The 18,771-nt window shown below is 38.0% G+C and overlaps 1 protein-coding gene across 1 annotated transcript in view; it reads right to left on the bottom strand.

Annotated features, from left to right (window-relative positions):
• Positions 1–17,621, bottom strand: part of VN2R543 (vomeronasal 2 receptor 543) — a 46,758-nt gene extending 29,137 nt beyond the window's left edge. The window contains exons 1-3 of the mRNA NM_001099558.1: positions 17,431–17,621; positions 16,080–16,371; positions 12,922–13,722 (exon numbers count right to left, since the gene is read on the bottom strand). Coding sequence (NP_001093028.1) covers positions 12,922–13,722; positions 16,080–16,371; positions 17,431–17,621 — 1,284 coding nt within the window. The remainder of the gene's footprint in view (positions 1–12,921; positions 13,723–16,079; positions 16,372–17,430) is intronic.
• Positions 17,622–18,771: the final 1,150 nt, after the last annotated feature.

Below are 18,771 nucleotides of genomic sequence, written 5' to 3'. Positions count from 1 at the left end.
GAGATATAGTAAAAGAGAGAAATGTAGGAAGTAGAAAGCATTGCCTAGATAGATATCCTATAATTTCTGTCCAAAGAAGTCCAGCTCACCACCTGGCAAGGGCTCTCAAGTCTCGATTTCCACATGGAGTCATAGTATTCTCTTAAGCCAGGAGTTCCAGTGGTGTCTTCAGCAAGGGCTCCACCAAAGCAGCCTCCTCCAGGAAAGGAAGGTCTCTCCAGTTCCAATCTCTCTAGAAGCCAGGAAAGGAAGGCCAGTTGCTCACCCAGCGAGCTGATGCAGGATCCAGGGAAAGAGTCTCCTCCTTCAGTCCAGCTTACTGATTCAGTCTCCAAAGATGAACTCCAGAGGAGAAGTTCAAAGGAGAGTCCTTTGGACAGGAACTTCAGGACTTTTATAGTCCTTTTTACATGTCCCTTCCTGTCCCTTCCCCACTTAACAAGAACCAATTGTAGTCTTTCAATTTTCCTAGCACTTTCCAGGGGCAGGTCAGTGGCGTTTGTAGTTGTCACCCACTCTAGCAAGTGTCTTGCAAACTCTCTTATTTTGTGTCAAATAGGGGTACTTTAAGTTCTTGATTTGATTAGCTAAAAATAGATAAGAGGAAAGTTAATCCTATCTTCACACAATGTATTTCACATATGCCCCTCTCATCTCCTTTTATACTGCCTCCTGCAGCAGCCTACCACTGGGTCAGTCTACCACTGGTCTATTTTCATTCTAGGCCATCCTCCATTCATCTACCAAAGTACTTTTTCCAAAGAACAATTCTAATCCTATCACTCCCATACTTGGTGGACTCTAGTGGCAATCTGTCATTTCCAGGATAAAATATAAAATTTTCTCATTGAATTCCTTTTCTAACCCCTATCTAAAGTAACCACTTTTGCAAAATACTTTTAAAATTATCAACTCACCTCTGCCTGAATCAATCAAACTTTTTTAAGCACCTACTCCATACAACAGAGACCAGCTATGTGGTGATACAGTGAATAGAGTGCTGGTCCTGCAGTCAATAATAACTAAATCCAAAATTGGTGTCAGACACTTACTAGCTTGTGATGCTGAGCACCTAACACTATTTGCCTCAGTGTCCACATCTGTTAAATAACCTGGAACATAAAAGGACAAACCACTCCAGTATCTTCACAAAAAACCCAAATGGGGTTGCAGCCAAGATGGTGGTGTAGAGGAAGCAAAAGTTCAGATCTCTGAAAACCCTTCCTTACCAATTACAAACTAAATGCTCGTAGGGGACTGAAAATCAAACCTAACAACAAGACAGAGCCAAGGAACCCTCCTGTTGGACTCAATTCAAAAGGTATTCCCCCCCCCAAAGGCCAGAATTCCAGAACACTGGGGTTTAAGGGGAAGGAAGAATGAAGGTCCCAGGACCCTTCCCCTACCTAGAGCTCTAAGTTTCCAGTGGCGGCAGGAACCTCTGGGTGGGCAAAGGCGCTGATCTGGAGGGAGTATCTTGTGGGGAGGGCTGTGCCAGTCTCAGAGCATTGAACACAGGCAGTGGGGAAGGACCTGGGGAGGGATCACAGAGAAGGCAGCCTGGTCACAGCAGCAGAGACCCTCCATATTGCTCCACCTTCCAGGAGGTTTTGGCCTCAGGGCACATCCAGCCCAACCCAGCTGGACTTAATCCCATCAAAAGTCTTCAGAGGTCAGGGAAGCTCAAGCTCCAACACCCCTCCCTCATAGACTGCTGGACTTTATTCCAATCAGAGCCTCCAATGGACAGTGAAGCTCAAGATCCAACACACCTCCCACACAGAATGCACTGAGAGATCTCCTGACAAAGCTCCAACAGGGGACACTGACAGAAAACTCCAAAACCAAAAAAAAAATGAGAGGTGCAAGAGCATGGACAATTGCAGGGAGTAAAGAAGGGGCAAATATGAGCAAACAACAGGAAAAGAATAAAGAAAGTACAATTGACAGCTTCTATACAGGCAATGAACAAAGAGCAAACAGAACAGAGAAGGAGCAGGGAAAATCAAGTAATAAAACAGAAAACCCAGCAAATTGGACCCAGGCTTTGGAAGAACTCAAAATGCAATTCAAAACACAATTAAGAGAGGCTGAAGACAATTGGGAAAAGAACATAAAAACTAAGATAAATCATCTGGAAACAGAAAATAGTGTCTTGAAAGTCAAAATCAACCAGCTTGAAAATGAGGCAAAGGAGATGAAATATAAAGTAAAGAGAATGAAAGATGACCTCCAAAGAATATCAGACCAGAAGGAGAAGGATGACCAAAAAGCCAGAGATGAAATCCAGTCTTTAAGAACCAGAGTACAACAACTAGAATTAAGTGACCTCACAAGGCAGAAGGACACTATAAAACAAAATAAAAAGAATGAAAAAATTGAGGAAAATATAAAGCATCTCATTCAGAAAACAGAAGATTTATAAAATAGTTCCAGGAGAGACAACTTAAGAATCATTGATATACCAGAAAACCATAACAAAAGAAAAAGACTGGACATCATCCTACAGGAAATTATCCAAGAAAACTGCCCCAATATCCTAGAACAAAAGGGAAAAGTGGAGACTTAAAGAATCCACAGATCACCTCCTGTACTTAATCCCCAACTGAAGACACCCAGGAATGTTATAGCCAAATTCAAGAACTATCAGACCAAGGAAAAATATTACAAGCTGCCAAGAAGAAGTCATTCAGATACCATGGAAGCACTGTGAGGATAACACAGGATCTGGCTGCATTTACACTGAAGGACAGAAAGGCATGGAATATGATATTCTGGAAAGCAAGGGAACTAGGTCTACAACCAAGAATCAACTACCCAGAAAAACTGACAGTATTCCTACAGGGGAAAGTATGGTCATTCAACAAAATAGAAGAATTCTAAGCATTTGTAAAGAAAAGACCAGACCTGAACAGAAAATTTGATGCTCAAGCACAGAACTCAAGAGAATCATAAAAAGGTAATTTAAAAAGAGGAGAAAAAGAAAAATAAAACAACGACAAATTGGGAAATAATGTGATTATTGTAACCAAGGAATAATGTTCTAAATTGACTAAATAAATTAATTTAAATAAATAAATAAAAAACCCCAAATGGTGACAAGGAGAGTCACATATGACAGAAACTACTGAACAAAAATAACATAAGCTATCAAATACTAAGCACCATACTGGAAAAATTTCCATAATATGGAGTTTATTACTGATGTGTTATTATACTTATGGACAAATACAATTGGATGCATGTTTGTCCTGACATCATATACTTCTTTACATATTCCATTCTCAGTTAATGTTTTTCCCCGCCTAAGAAAAATAGAATAAATTGAACCTCTCTTTCACATAAAAATCTTCCATGTTCTTGAACAACAACAACAACAAAAAAAAACACAGACCTCTACTTTGAGCATTTTTTTAACCAAACCTAGTTATCCCAGATCTTATAAGGTCTTAAAGTCTCTTTACCTGGATCTCTTTCATTCTCAGATTTCTTCCCTAACATAGCCAACACCTTGGTGCTGGCCCTCATTGCCTCACAGTTGTAATATTATAATAGATTGCTAGAAGATTTGTTTTCCTTAAGTCACTGAAATCTATAATCCACCCTCTATTAAGCAAATATGAATTTTCTAAAAGCACACATGTAAACATGCCATTACTTCTACTCAACAAAATATGGTGGCTCCTTATCACCTCAAGGATGAAATACAAAATTACTTTGGGGCATTCAAAACCCTAAAGAAAATATTCCTACTTGATCAGTCTTCTCACATTTTTGGACCCCTTTACATCCTCTAATCCAGTGAATATTGGCCTTTTTGCTTTTCCTCTAACAAAATAATTCATCTTTCATCTCTAGGAATATTGTTTTGTGATCCACAGCTGAAATTGTCTCCATCTCATCCCCCCTAGGACAAATGGCTGAAAATTAAAGAGAAACTGCTGCTGGGCATTATGGCACATGTTTATAATTTCTGCTTTTATGGAGGCTGGTGTTGGTGGACTACTAATTTCAGGGCTTCTGACTCAACACAGGGTTTCTGAACAAATTCTGTCAAAGGTATGAGTAATCCATAAGAGCAAATGGTTGCTAGATTAACTAATGGCAAACAGCTCATATCAGAGAAAGATATTAGGATAAATGTTCCATTGTGGTCAGTATTGGGACCAAGTTTATGAGTAATTACTCCTGGTTATAGTAAGAAATAGTTTTGTAAAAAAATTAAATGTAAAAGAGAATCTAGTTTTATTTTTGTAAAGATGAAAGACTAACTTCTCCATAGAGATTAAGGAAGCTATTATTGTACAGTAAGAGGGAATTGCATCAGAAAGAGTCATTTTAGTTGTCATGTGGAAAAATATATTCTCTATGTGAGGGTGATTGTGTGGGGAATGGAAAAGACTGAGAGTTTATTTCCTGAGAGACTGAGTAACATAATTGCCATGAGAAAGTTTAAAGGGCATTTTGAGAAAAGAATTTACACCAGCCTTTGAAGAAGTCTTGAGGAGAACATTTGAGAAGCTTTTCTATTCAGAAGGAGTTGAATGCTTGAATTTTCCCATAATTATGAAAAAAATCAAATTTCCATAAATGGATGAGGAAGATTTTTCTCCAGAATCTCTATCATTACAGATATATTGTTTAACTAAGTTTTTGTATATTTGTTACTCTTTTAATAAATTATATAGTCAATAGAATTCATGCTTGTATAAAACTATGTTTCTAGATATAGATGAAAGATATCTGGGCAGAGTCAAGATGGCAGCTCAGATACAGAAAAAGTCCAGACCTCTCTAAAACCCTTCCATACCAATAAAAACAAAGTGATTACAGGGGACAGAAAACTAAATCAAACGACAGAACAGAGCTGGAGGACCCTCCTGCTGGATTCACCTTCAAATTTATGCCCCAAATCCCAGAATTCTTGAATTCTCTAGTTCAAGGGAAAGGAAGAAGGAAGGTCCAAGGTCCCTTCCCCATCTACATTGCTGAGTCTCCAGCAATGGCTGCAGTATCTGGATGGGCAAGTTATCTAGTCTAGAGGGAGTGCCTTGCTGGCACAGCTGTGCCAGGCTCAGGGTGTTGAACACAGGTGGCAGGGAGGCAGCTGGAGGAGAAGTGCAGAGAGGGCAGCCTAGTTGCAGCCAAAACACTCCATCTTGTCCCATCCTTCTCAAGGTTTTGGCCTCAGGGAACATGCAACTTTGCAGATCAACTCCTCCCTGGCTTAATATTATCAATAGGGCAGATAAGAAGCCTTCAGAGGGCAGGGAAGCTAAATCTCCAATACCCATCCCCCATAGATTGCTCTGAGAGTAGCTGTAAGAATCCAGCTGACTCTGATCCCAGGGAAAAGGCTTTAACCATTACAGAATACCCCGATAACAGGGTGAAAGTCACCTACACCTTCAGCTTCTGCTGCCAGCTGGGGAAGATCTGACCTTAAGTTTCATTAATACCATCAGCCTAACCTAATCAATCCGCAGAGCAGAGAAGAATCCCCTTCAGGACAGAATTGCCCAAACCCTCAGATCCAGTAAATAATAAAAATGGCAAGATTATAGGTAATTACGGTGGGGGGGGGGAAGAAGGAAAAAATATGAGTAAACAATAGAAAAAAGAAAAAAAGAAATTACAATTGACAGCTTCTATCCCGGTAGTGAACAAAGAGCAAATGGAACAGAGGAGGACCAAGGAATACCAAGGAAAAACACAGAAACTTCAGTGAATTGGACACAGGTGTTGGAAGAACTAAAACTACAATTCAAAAAATTATTAAGAGATACTGAAGACAACTGGAAAAAGAACTTAAAAAGCAAAATAATTTATCTGGAAACAGAGGCACATGAACTAAAACAAGAAAATAGTGTTTGAAAGCCAAAATTAGCCAGTCAAAGAAGGTGAAAGATGACCTACAAAGAAAATCAGACCAGAAGGAGAAGGGAGAAGGATGACCAAAAAGCCAGGGATGAAGTTCAGTCTTTAAAAACTAGAATCCAACAACTAGAAGTAAATGACTTCATAAGGCAACATGAATCTATAAAACAAAATCAGAAGAATGAAAAAATTGGGGAAAATATGAAACACGTCATTGACAAAACTACAGACTATGAAAACAGATCAAGGAGAGATAATTTAAGAATTATTGGACTACCAGAAGATCCTGACAAAAGAAAAAGGCTGGAAATCATTCTACAGTAAACTATCCAAGAAAACTTCCCTGACATTCTCGAGCAAGAAGGAAAACTAGAGTGAAAGAATCCACAGATAACCTCCTGCATTTAATTTCCAACTGTCAGCATCCCAGAACATTATAGCCAAATTCAAGAACTACCACACCAAGGAAAGAATATTACATGCTGCTAAGAAGAAGTCATTCAGATACCATGGAACTACAGTTAGGATAACACAGGATCTGGCTGCATCTACACTGAAGGACCAAAATGCATTGAATATGATATTCTGGAAACCAAGGGAACTGTATCTACAACCAAGAATAAACTATCCAGCAAAACTGACAATATTCTTGCAGGGGAAAGTATGGTAATTTAATAAAATAGAAGACTTCCAAGCATTCATAAAGAAAAGACTGGACTTAAACAGAAAATTTGATGCCCAAACTGGACTCAAGAGAATCACCAAAAGGTAATTAAGAAAAAGGAGAGAAAAACCAAAACTTTTTAAGGGACTAAATAAGTCCAAATGATTTGTATTCCTATAAGGAAAGATGTTTTTTGTAAATCTTAAAAATTGTTATTATCATCAGGGTATCTAGAAGAAGAATATGTAGAGGCAACAATGACAAACTGTATAGGATGAAATGTCAAAAATATATATGTATGTATAAATAAATATATATATATATATATATATATATATAAAACTAGAGGTAAAAGAGAGGATAATACTACGAGAAATTGGAAAAGAGACAAAATTGGGTAAACTTATATTTCATAAAGAAGTGCATGGACTTAGTGGGGGAGAAGACCAATACAATGGAAGGGTGAAAGCAGCTGGAAACAAGAAATACTTAATTCTTATGTACCTTGAAATTGACTCAAAGAGAGAAGAAAAGTCAGATTCATTGGAGCAGAGAATTGATTTTTGCCCTATAGAGAAGTTGAAGGGTAACAAATATACTGCTGGGGAGAGAAACAATACAAGGAAGGGAGAGTGTGGGAGGAAGTTTAAAAGGACCCTAATGAAAAATAAGAGGGGAATAAGAAGGGAGGGGGAGAAAGGGAAGTAAAATAAGGATAAGGATTAGGGGGACTGATGAAAAGCAAAACACTTATGTAGAAGGAAATAGTGAAAGGAGAAAGGGCAGGACTAAGAGATGAAATCAAAATGTTGGGGAATACACAGGTGGCGGTCATAACTCTGAATGTGAATGGGATGAAGTCACCCATAAACTGGAAGAAAATAGCAGAGTGGATTAGATACTAAAATCCTACCATATGTTGTCTACAAGAAGAAACACACATACGGGGGACAACTGGGTGGCTCAGTGGATTGAGATCCAGGCCCAGAGATGGGAGATGCTGGCTTCAAATGTGGCCTCAGACACTTCCTAGCTGTGTGACCCTGGAAAAGTCACTAGACCCCCATTGCCTAGTCCTTCCCACTCATCTGCCTTAAAACCAATACACAGTATTGATTCTAAGACAGATGGTAAGGGTTTAAAAAAAGAAAAACACATGAGGCAGGTAGAAAACATAGGGTAAAGATAAAAGACTGGAGCAAAATCTATTGGGCATCAACTGAGAAAAAGAAGGCAGGGGCTACAATCATGATATCTGACAAAAGCAAGGTAAAAATAGATCTGATTAAAAGAGATAGGGAAGGTAATTATATCCTGATAAAAAGCAGTATAGACAATGAGGAAATATCACTGCTCAACATGTATGCACCAAATGGTATAGCATTCAAATTTTTAACAGAGAAACTATTGGAGCTTGAGGAGAAAATAGATAGTAAAACTATACTAGTGGGAGACCTGAACCTTCCTCTATCAGATATAGATAAATCAAACTAAAGAAAAATGAAAAAGAGGTAAGAGATGTGAATTAAATCTTGAAAAAATTAGAGTTAGGAATGGACATGAATAGGAAATTTTTGAATAAAGAAATCAAAACTATCAATAAGCACATGAAAAAGTATTCTAAATCTCTTATAATCAGAGAAATGCAAATCAAAAGAACTCTGAGGTACTACCTCACACCTAGCAAATTAGCTAACATGACAGCAAAGGAAAGTAATAAATATTGGAGGGGATGTGGCAAAATTGGGACATTAATACATTGCTGGTGGAGTTGTGAATTGATCCAACCCTTCTGGATGGCAATTTGGAACTATGCCCAAAGGGTGCTAAAAGGCTGCCTGCTCTTTGATCCAGCAATACAACTGCTGGGATTATACCCCAAAGGAAAAAGACATGTACAAAATATTTATAGCTGCACTCTTTGTGGTGACAAAAATTGGAAAATGAGAGGATGCCCTTTGATTGGGGAATGATTGAACAAATTGTGGTATCTGTTGGTGATGGAATAAGATTGTGCTAAAAGGAAAAATAAAGTGGAGGAATTCCATGTGAACTGGAGCAACCTCTAGGAATTGATGCAAAGTGAAAGGAGCAGAACCAGAAGAATGTTGTACACAGAGACTGATATGTTGTAGTACAATAGAATGTAATGAATTTCTCTACTAGCAGCAATGTAATGCTCCAATACAATTCTGAATGGCTTATGAGAAAGAACACTATCCACATTGTAATATGGTGTTTTTTACCCTTATAAAAGGTTTGTAAAGTAGCAGCTTGTTGTATCTGCTTCTCCCTGGCCTAAGGGCAAGGTGACTACCCTCAGGCCTAGGGCTCTCACAAATTTGATCTGACTCCTCTTAACAACAATTTGTTTATAAAAGTTGATAACTAGGATTTTGGGTAAGGATGGTGGGCTAGTATTTTCCCTAACCTTTTAAAATCTATCTGTCTCAGATCCCTCTGACCTATGAGGGGTTATTCAGTTTCTAGCAGAGCTGGAGCTATGCTATCTCTTTCTCTCTCTCTTTTCCACCAGTCCTATATAAATGCCTAGTCTGTACCCACCAATAAGAAGTCTTTGATGAAGGATAAATCTAGTAGTTGTATAAGAAAAACTAGTGACCAGACTGATTAGGTCACCAAAGATTTAGTAGTAGTCTCCCGGTGACCGAGAATGACAATTGTCTTTGTGCGTTTTCATCTACGGTATACCCTCAGATGGCTTTGAAGTCCAAAGACTGAGGCGCAAAGTTTGTGGCACATGGGGCATGGAATGCCAGTTGTTACGGGAGGTGCAGTTGTGGCTTGGTGTTGGCGTTCACACGCAGTGGCAAGACATCGACGTTGCTTATCTTCAAAGGAGGTGGCGGCATGGTTAATGTGGGTATGCCAGCTGCTTCTGACAGAGGCAGCAAGTTCTAGTTGCTTTGGTGTAATGCCTGCCCACTTCAAGTTTGACTTTAGCTGATCCTTGTATCTTTTCTTTGGTTGGCCTTGTTTCCTGAGTCCAGCTGACAGTTCACCATAGAATACCTGTCTTGGTATTTGCTGTGGGTCCATGCGGATGACGTGTCCAGACCATCGTAGCTAAGTTTGGAGGACCATGACTTCGATGCTGGTAGAGTTGGCTCTGTCCAGGACTTCCTGTCCTGCCACTGGATCCTCATGATTGACCGGAGGGAGCATTGGTGGAATTGCTCCAGCTGCTTCATGTGCTTCCGATACAGTGTCCATGTCTCCCAACCATATAGGAGCAAGCTGAGGACCACTGCATTATACACTTTGAGCTTCATTGCAATGCGTATACTGCTGTGCTGGAGGACTTTGGAGCACAGCTGCCTGAGTTCCTGGCTGACCTTTTGAATCCTGGCATTGATCTCATGGTCTAGGGACCCATCGTAGGTGATAGTGCTGCCCAGGTACTTGAAAGTGTTGACATTGGAAAGCTGCGTGCCATCGATTGTAATGCACGGCTGGTTAGTTGGCCTCCCTGGTGTAGGTTGAAACAGCACCTCTGTTTTGCTGAGGCTGATAGTCAGGCCAAACAATTTTGTTTCAGTAGAGAACCCGTCCACAATGGTTTGAAGATGATTTTCTTGGTGGGCCATGAGAGTACAGTCATCTGTGAAGAGAGCTTCCAGGATGAGTCTCTCTGTTGTCTTTGTTTTTGCGGTCAGGTGGCGAAGGTCGAATAGTGAGCCATCCAGTCGGTATTTGATGTAGTCGCCTAGGTCTAGATCCATCACAGCATGTCATAATACTTGGGTGAAAAATAGGTTGAATAGCACCGGAGCAAGGACGCAGCCTTGTTTCACGCCATTGGAGATGTTGAAGCGATAGGAAGTCTCTTCACCAGATAGGACTTCCCCTGTCATATTGACATGAAAGAGCTGGATCAGTTTGATGAATTTTGCTGGGCAAAATTTTGCTGAGCTTGCTAAGGATCACCCACAATGCATCCCTGTTCACTGTGTCGAATGCCTTCGTCAGGTCTATGAAGACAATGTAGAGACTCGGGTTCTGCTCAAGGCATTTTTCCTGCATTTGCCTCACCATGAAGACCATGTTGATGGTGCTGCGATCTAGTTGGAAGCCACATTGTGATTCAGGCAGGTTCTGCTCTGAGAGAGATGACAGGAGTCTGTTGAGTATAACACGGGTGAGGATCTTTCCAGCAGTGGAGAGTAGTGAGATGCCTCTGTAGTTGTCACAGACTGCTCATGAGCCTTTGTTCTTGTACAGGGCTTTGATGGAGGCATCTCTGAGTTCTGGGGGCATGTCTTCCTCTTCCCATATGCTGGTCAGTACTATATGGAATGCCTGAAGCACCTTTCCATTTAAGGCCTTGTACACCTCGGTTGGGATCCCGTCTTTACCAAGTGCCTTGCCTGTACTCATTTGTTTAATGGCTTTTTGGACTTCCTCTATTGAAGGAGGAACATCAAGTTGTTCGAGGTTGCTATTAACAGAGGTAAAGTAACAGACTGAAGTGGTTAAGATGATAAGTACAATCATAGGAGTTCAAAGATGTCTCTGAGATGAAGGAAATGCTGGCTGAAGCTTCCAGGAACAACAGGACCAAAGTAGGAAGTTTGAGATCTGGATTAGAGAGAGCTAAGTCCCATCTCTGTATCAGTCTCACTGCTCTCTCACTGGCTGCCAGTTAACTGCTCCAGAACTCTCTCAGAATTCCCACAGTCTCTCATGCACATTCTAATCCTTTGCAAGTCAGCAAACTCCTGCATCTTTCCTTTACCAATTTACACCTTCTCCAAATGTATTTATTTCTCCCTTTCATCATCCAAAGAAAGAAATGTAGTAGTAGAAACACAGAAGAAAAACAACTGTTTGATCACATGGATTGATGGGGATATGATTGGGGATGTAGACTCCAAGGGATCACTCTAGTGTAAATATTATTAATATGGAAATAGGTCTTGATGAATGACACATGTAAAACCCAGGGGAATTGCTTATTGGATATGAGAGGCAGGTGGGAGGAGGGGAGGCAAAGAACAGGAATAATGTAACCATGAAAAAAATATTCTAAATCAATCAATTAAATAAAAATTTTCAAATAAATAAATAAAAAAGAAAGTGTTAGCATTAAAATCTCAGAGGGAAAGGAATGCCTTCAGTTCATTTGAAAACTGGGATGAGGTCCATTGTTATTAATTATTAATGTTCATCACTAAAAATTTATGAGAAAATATAACAAAACTGATTATTTTAGGACTCAGAATGAAAATTAATGAGGAAATTACTTTCTAACTGGTAGAGAAGTTATAAAGATTGGTCAATGGCTTTATTCTCAACCAGCAAGGATATTTTATAACATATCTAGACCTATATATTGTTACAAATAAAAGGGGGTTTTGACCAGAGTTATGTGTTTATTAATGAAAATATATGAGAGAGAGGGAGAGAGAGAGAGAGAGAGAGAGAGAGAGAGAGAGAGAGAGAGAGAGAGAGAGAGAGAGAGAGAGAGAGAGAGAGGAGAGAGAGAGAGAGAGAGAGAGAGAGAGAGAGAGAAGTTTCAGCCTTACTAATTTAAGGTTTTAGTGTGGTCCCCTCCATGTTGGCTGCTGCTTGCCAAGCATCAGCCCAGGGAGTCAATCTATTCAAGTCATCTCTCTTTCCTGCAATTGCCTTATAAACCCCACTAGCTCCTCCCTCTGTGGCAGATGTTGCAGGCTCATCTCACAGATCTCACAGAGATCAGGGGACTCCAGTTCATTAGATTTGATATTACTCTGTACCTTGAGATGAAAGTATTTTATCTCATGCAATAGGATAGTGAGGAATCATTTTTCAAAATCAACATCTGCCACAAAATGGAAAAAGATGCTTTGGGATGTAATAAGTTACCACATACATGATAGATATTTTAGGAAAATGCCAGCAAGTATACTAGGAAAGTTGTTTCAAATGGAGTTCCTGTCCAATTAGATGTATGACTATTAGACTGATGATTTTTTCAACTCCAAAATTCTGTTAAAGAAAGAGTTATTGTGGGTTTACATGCAGACTAATGTGTATTTGCAAGTAATAATATAATCTTTATTATTATTATTATTATTTATTAAGATATTTTATTTTCCCAATTATATGAATAATAATTTTCAATATATGTTTTAGATTGTAAGATTCATATTATCTTCATTCCTTCCCTTTCCCTTCCTGGAGATGAAAAACAATTTGATATAGGTTATTCATGTGTTATCATGCAAAACATACTTCCATATTAACAATATAATCTTAAGGGAACATATGATCAGAAATTTTGAGAACTGGAAGGCACTTAATTATTCATCTTGTCTCACATCCCCAAAATACATCATGACACCATAACTAAAAAGTGGTTATTCATTCAATATTACCTGCCAAGAATGAAAAAAATATCTTTTATCTTCCATGGATCCTTTCTCTGATTTTCTCATAAAAAATTCATGTAGACCCCAAGCCACAGCATAGATAGTATTATAGATAGTGTAACTCAATCCAGACATGGTCATATCAAAGGAGCACAGAGGCAAACTCTCCAAGGAGGCATTTAGTGAACATATCTCTTGCTTTGGGTTTTCTGATTGATGTGGGCAACTAAAAGCTGAGAGCCAGAATTCCCTAAGCAAAACGTCATCTGGGTATTTAGAAGGCACAACTTCCTTAAGAAAAGTTTTGAACCCACGAATTTCACTCATCAAATATGAAAATGTGAGAGCCCCATGGAAAGGAGCACCATCACCATAGAGAGGTCTCATGGTTATATCCCAGTGAGACGTGGCAATCCATACCTTTGGTACTGGGAATAAAGGAACTTGTGAGTATCTCAGAATCATTAATGAATCTGTGTCACCATGGATGACAATCACTTTTGTTGATGATGTCATGATCCTGGGCATGAAAATCTCATGTGATTCCATATGTCGTCTCTCACTGACTGGGATCTTTTCTGTGAAGGATGCACAAACACCATTCTTTACCATTTCCCCTCTCATTTTCCAGAGGAATTCCTCACCTCTCATATCATCTGTTGCAACCAGACCTATCCAGTTCCATTCAAAATATACCAGTAAGTGAATAACACCTTGGTACAGAGAAGTGTCTTTGGGGGCCATCTGATAAAGGAAAGGGAACTGGTCCTTGTCATTAAGAATTGGATCAAAGGGACCATAGCTTATCTGAATGAAAAAGAAACATGGATCAGTTTGCTTTATAGTAAATTTTCAGATAAAATCTATCACCTTTAATTGAGGATGGGACAATGCTTTTCTTTATTAAATAAAAATTTAAAAATACATGGATAATATGGTGTGTGTTTTTATTTTTCTGTATTTCAGATTTTAAAATCCAATTATTTTCTTCTTGATTCTGGAATATGGATTTTTTGCTGTTTAAAAATAGGATCTGAAAGTGAAAAAGATCTTAGTAAAATCTAAATCACTAAATAAACAAAGGAATTCCCAGTATAATTTAGAGGAGTAATAGGTATCCAATCTATGATTTAAGACTTCCAATAGAAATGACCTTACTGTAAAGTCTGACTATTATTCACTCACAATTGATATGGCTATTATTGTTAGAAGACAAAAACAAAAAATCTTTCATTTACTAGAAATTGTCTTTGGGGGGGGATAACAAGCAACAATTTATATTAATTCTATTTTCCAAGATCACACAGAACATGCTCCTTCATATGACAGAACTTTTATATACTGAAAACAGACATCATCATTCCTTGGGGCATTTGCCTTTCTTGTTAACAGTTCCATCTCTTACAAAAAACTCATAAAAATCTACTATAATAACATGGAAGATTAAAGAATAAACTCAGAAAAAGATAATTAAATCAAAATGCTAAAAGCAAAGACTCAAAAGAAAAAAATTGTGAATTGAAATACATCTCAATGATCTCATGGAAAAACTAAAATAAAATTCTCACCAAAATCAAATAAAGTATTAAAGGGAAAATTAGGTAAATGAATGATACCAAGTGAAGAAAATAAAGTAAAAAAAATAGAATAAAAGTGAAATATCTTATCAGAAAAACAAGTGTCCTGGAAAATTAAGTTGATGAAAGGTGATAGAATTATTGGACTGTATGAAATCCACAATCAAAAGAAGGACCTGGATATTATTTTTCAAGAAATTATGATTGGAGAATAACTCTTAGATCCTAGAACCAACGTGGAAACTAGAAATTGAAAGAATCCATTAATCACTCCCCAAATTCCCTCATTTCCTATACATTATAAGCAGTAGGAAAGAAACCATACAAGTATTGTGGTGCCAAAGCAGTATCATATGAGATTCATCAGGTGACTTGAACTATGATATTCAAGAAAACAAAACAAAACAAAAAGATAGGATAACAACAAAGAATAATCTGTGCAGCAAAAATTACTGTAATCCTTCAAGTGAAAAATAAATATTTAATTAAATAGAATACTATTTCAAGTATTCCTAATGAAAATACTATAGCTGAATAGAAAATATGACTTTCCACTATTAGACTCAAGTGAAGCATAACAAGATAAACACGAAAGAGGAATCATTAGGAAACCAATAAGGTTAAACTGTTAACATTTCTATATGGGAAGATTAAATAAGTAATTTCTAAACACTTTATTTTTATTAGAGCAGTGAGTAGGATTTTGCATAGATAGAGGGTATGGAAATGAATCTCTAATATATGATGTAGTATTAGATTTCTAATAATAAAAGCTATTTCCCAAATGATGAATGGGCAAAAGACATGAAAAGTGCATTTTCAGAAGAAGATATCAAAATAATCTATAGTTATATAAAAAATTTCTAAAGTGCCATAGATTATTAGATAAATACAAATTAAAGCAACTCTTAAGTTATCCCTTTATACCAATTAGATTGTCTACCATTATGAAAAAAGAAAATAATAAATATTATAGGGGAAATTAAAATATAGAGACACTAATTCACTGCCTGTAGAGTTGTGAACTGGTCCAACCATTCTGGAGAGCAATTTAGAACTATGGCTAAAGAATTATGAAACTATGCATAATATTTAACCCAGAAAAACCACTGCTATTTCTGTATTGTATACCAAAGAAATAAAAAAAAAACCATGAAAAGGACCTATATGTGCAAAAACATATTTATAGCAGATTTTCTTGTAGTTGCAGAAAACTGGAAATCAAGGGGATGCAAATTCATGGGGGAATGGCTAAATGAATTATGGTTTATGATCATGATGGAATACTATTGTGCTATATTTAATGATGAGCAGGATAAGTTCAGAAAAACTTGGGAACACATGGAAATTGATACAAAGTGAAGTGAGCAGAACCAAAAAAACATTATAAAAGGTAACAAAAATGTAATGATGATTAATTGTAAATGATTAGTTATTATAATCAAGACAATGATTCAAAGGTACATCCAAGGACATGATATCTTGTGCTAAAAGGATAATGATGAAAAAAGCTGTTTCTATTCTATTACTAGTTGTATTGTTTTGTTTGATAAAGGCATAGAATATGTCAAATTCAATATCACTCACCTGTGGAAACCTGTAGAGATCAAGCAGAGTCCCCATCTGGAGAGACAGAGCTGATGTGGCTCCACCAATTACAGCCACAGATTTTCCCTGTTCCCTGCAGCTGTAGTTAGGGATGAGTTGGCCCTGCCCAGAGAGCCATTGAAGAGAGCTCTCCAATGTTTTCTCATCACTGTGGTAGGTATTGTAGAGGTGGAATCCCAGGGAAATGTTGGGTAACAGATTGGGATCTTTGTTAATCTCCTCTACAGCAAACATTACAGCAAGGACCTGTTGGTAGTTTTTATGCAGCCACCTGTGGGGGGCAAGTGTCATAGAACATTAACAAAACCTTCAAAAAGAATACTTTCTGGAATGAAGAATTCTCCAGCCACATGAGTAAAAACTAAGAACTCCAATCAGCTCATTTGATTTGTATTAAAAATAGCTTCCCACATGTGACTTGTTTTTTATATTCTTACCTCATTATGATTCCTGAGATGAAGAAGACTATGACTAATTTATTATGTGACTCTGCCTACTGAGTCACTCATTCATTCCCCAAATAGATATTAAGCTTCCATTATGTACTAGATTCTTTAGAGGATCTGGATGATCTGGATATAAGACCAGTGGTATCATAAATACACCAATAACTGAAATTCAAGGTGGCAGGGGATATATTAAAGATGAATGGCACTGAGACTGAAGAAAGATGAGCATAAAGGCTACTTATCCCCCTAGAAAAAATAAGGGAAGGCTTCATGGAGGGTATCATGGCCCACCGAATGTGAGGATGATTTTGATATAAGGGTATTTAGGAAGAAGGTAATTTCAAGGTTGAAAAGATGATACAGTCTCACACTGGTTTGGGAATGAAGCACAGCACATTTTAGCTCCTCATATCCTATCCCATATAGAAAGGTGATCTCTGGAGTGTCAGATATTCTCCTTGACAAAAAATGTTGACACTTGAGAGCATTAATTCTGCCCAACAGTGGCAAAATGGCACAAATCTCAATAAGTTCTGTGTCTTAAAAGTCTTAACCTAATTTCAGGGATCCTGGGGTTTAAGGATTTTCATTAGCTCCACTGCTTAAGTATAAACATAAATTTAGAAAAGGGGATGTAAAATGATAACATCAACAACTGGGTCTTTTGGAGTGAAGTGGGTAAGAAGAAGAGAGATTATATCTGTTCAATTTTCCAAGTCAACCAGACATTGTGAAAATGGACAAGAAAAAAATAATTCAGGTGCAAGAGGAGGGGGAGAGCACCTTTTGTCTTGGGCTACATTGGCTTGTCCTTCTTTTTCTATAAATAAATCTTTTTAAATCATCACAGTGAAAAGGAATCCACACAGAGATGCACTTACTGATAAGGTTTACAAGCTTTGTTAGGAAGACTTTTAAACAATTGTGCTCCTGTTAACCTGTTCACTTCAACTGACAATAAATTTAAAAAGATCCCAATCTGCAGGTCCCCATTTTGGGAGACAATGGGGTTAAACTGGTAGAAGCAATGGGGCTTCTCTGTCCTGGATCCATAACCTGGAAGCTGCAGCATCAGAGATATAACTAAAGGAGAAAATAGTTGAGAATTATTTTTCTGAATATAAGGCAACATTTCCCTGGCAATTTCCCAAAGTTCCAAGCCTGGGGAAACCAACTTGGCACTCAGACTGGAATACAGTCAGTTGCCTTAATTATAGAGACGAGGAACTGTTCAGCATTAGAAATTGACTTGTCCTATAATTTTCCCAGGTTCTCGATTGCCTGCCACAGCTGAGAAAACACAATGGGACATTAATGATGCAAGATGAATGGATTTTATATAGTTTCCCCAGATAAACTCTTCCTCACAGCACTTTATTATTAGATATCACTCCTCCTACTCCAGATTCCTCAGAGAAGTCTTGGTCCCTGAAGAACTTTGGGGACCAGATTGTCTGGGGCATTTCCAGCTGAGTTTCTGCATTCAAGGGAAAAACATGTGCACATATGTTTTGCATCTTTCACTGGTTCCCAACAGACGCTATAGCACAGAAGTGCCCTTCTAGGAAAGAGTTCTCTGTGTCCTACATTCAGTAAATGACCTTCAAAGATGATGCCTAATGAAAAAAATCCCTCTTCTGATGAAAAGATAAAAAAAAAACACCCTTCAATGATGGCAAGTTCCTCGATAGCCTAACTGATGGCCTTGATATTTCCCCACTTCCCTGCACCAGGCACAAAGTAAACCAGATCTCATACTGAAGATTCAATGTAATTTATTCTGAAGACCTCTCATAGTATGTAAAATGCTCACAAAATCCCCCTGATAAGGGGAGAGCTGTCCCAATTTGCAAGGATTTCCCACTTAAAGAACTACAAGCTCCCCAATACAGTTAAAGAGATTTATTAACAAGATTATATAATAAGACTGATGGTTGGGATACAGCTTCCAAGTGAAGGTCTGCCTCCCTAAAGTAACAAAAAGTGTAGTTTTATTGGTTTCCCTGGATGAGTATGTGATAGAAAACAAAGGGGAGGGCACATGACTTCAATGACTTCGGGAATGAATCTAGGGTTGGCATGTGACATCAAGGGCAGGTGATATTTGGGGGGATCTGAGTTTTACATTGTGGCATTCATGGGCAGGTGACTGAAGTTGGGGGGGGATATTGTCTATTAATGAGATATGCACATCTCAAAAGTAGTGAACACTAACACCATCT

The sequence above is a fragment of the Monodelphis domestica genome, chromosome 3 (assembly GCF_027887165.1).
Source record: "Monodelphis domestica isolate mMonDom1 chromosome 3, mMonDom1.pri, whole genome shotgun sequence".
Classification (NCBI taxonomy): domain Eukaryota; kingdom Metazoa; phylum Chordata; class Mammalia; order Didelphimorphia; family Didelphidae; genus Monodelphis; species Monodelphis domestica.
This window is presented reverse-complemented; position numbering and strand designations above follow the sequence as displayed.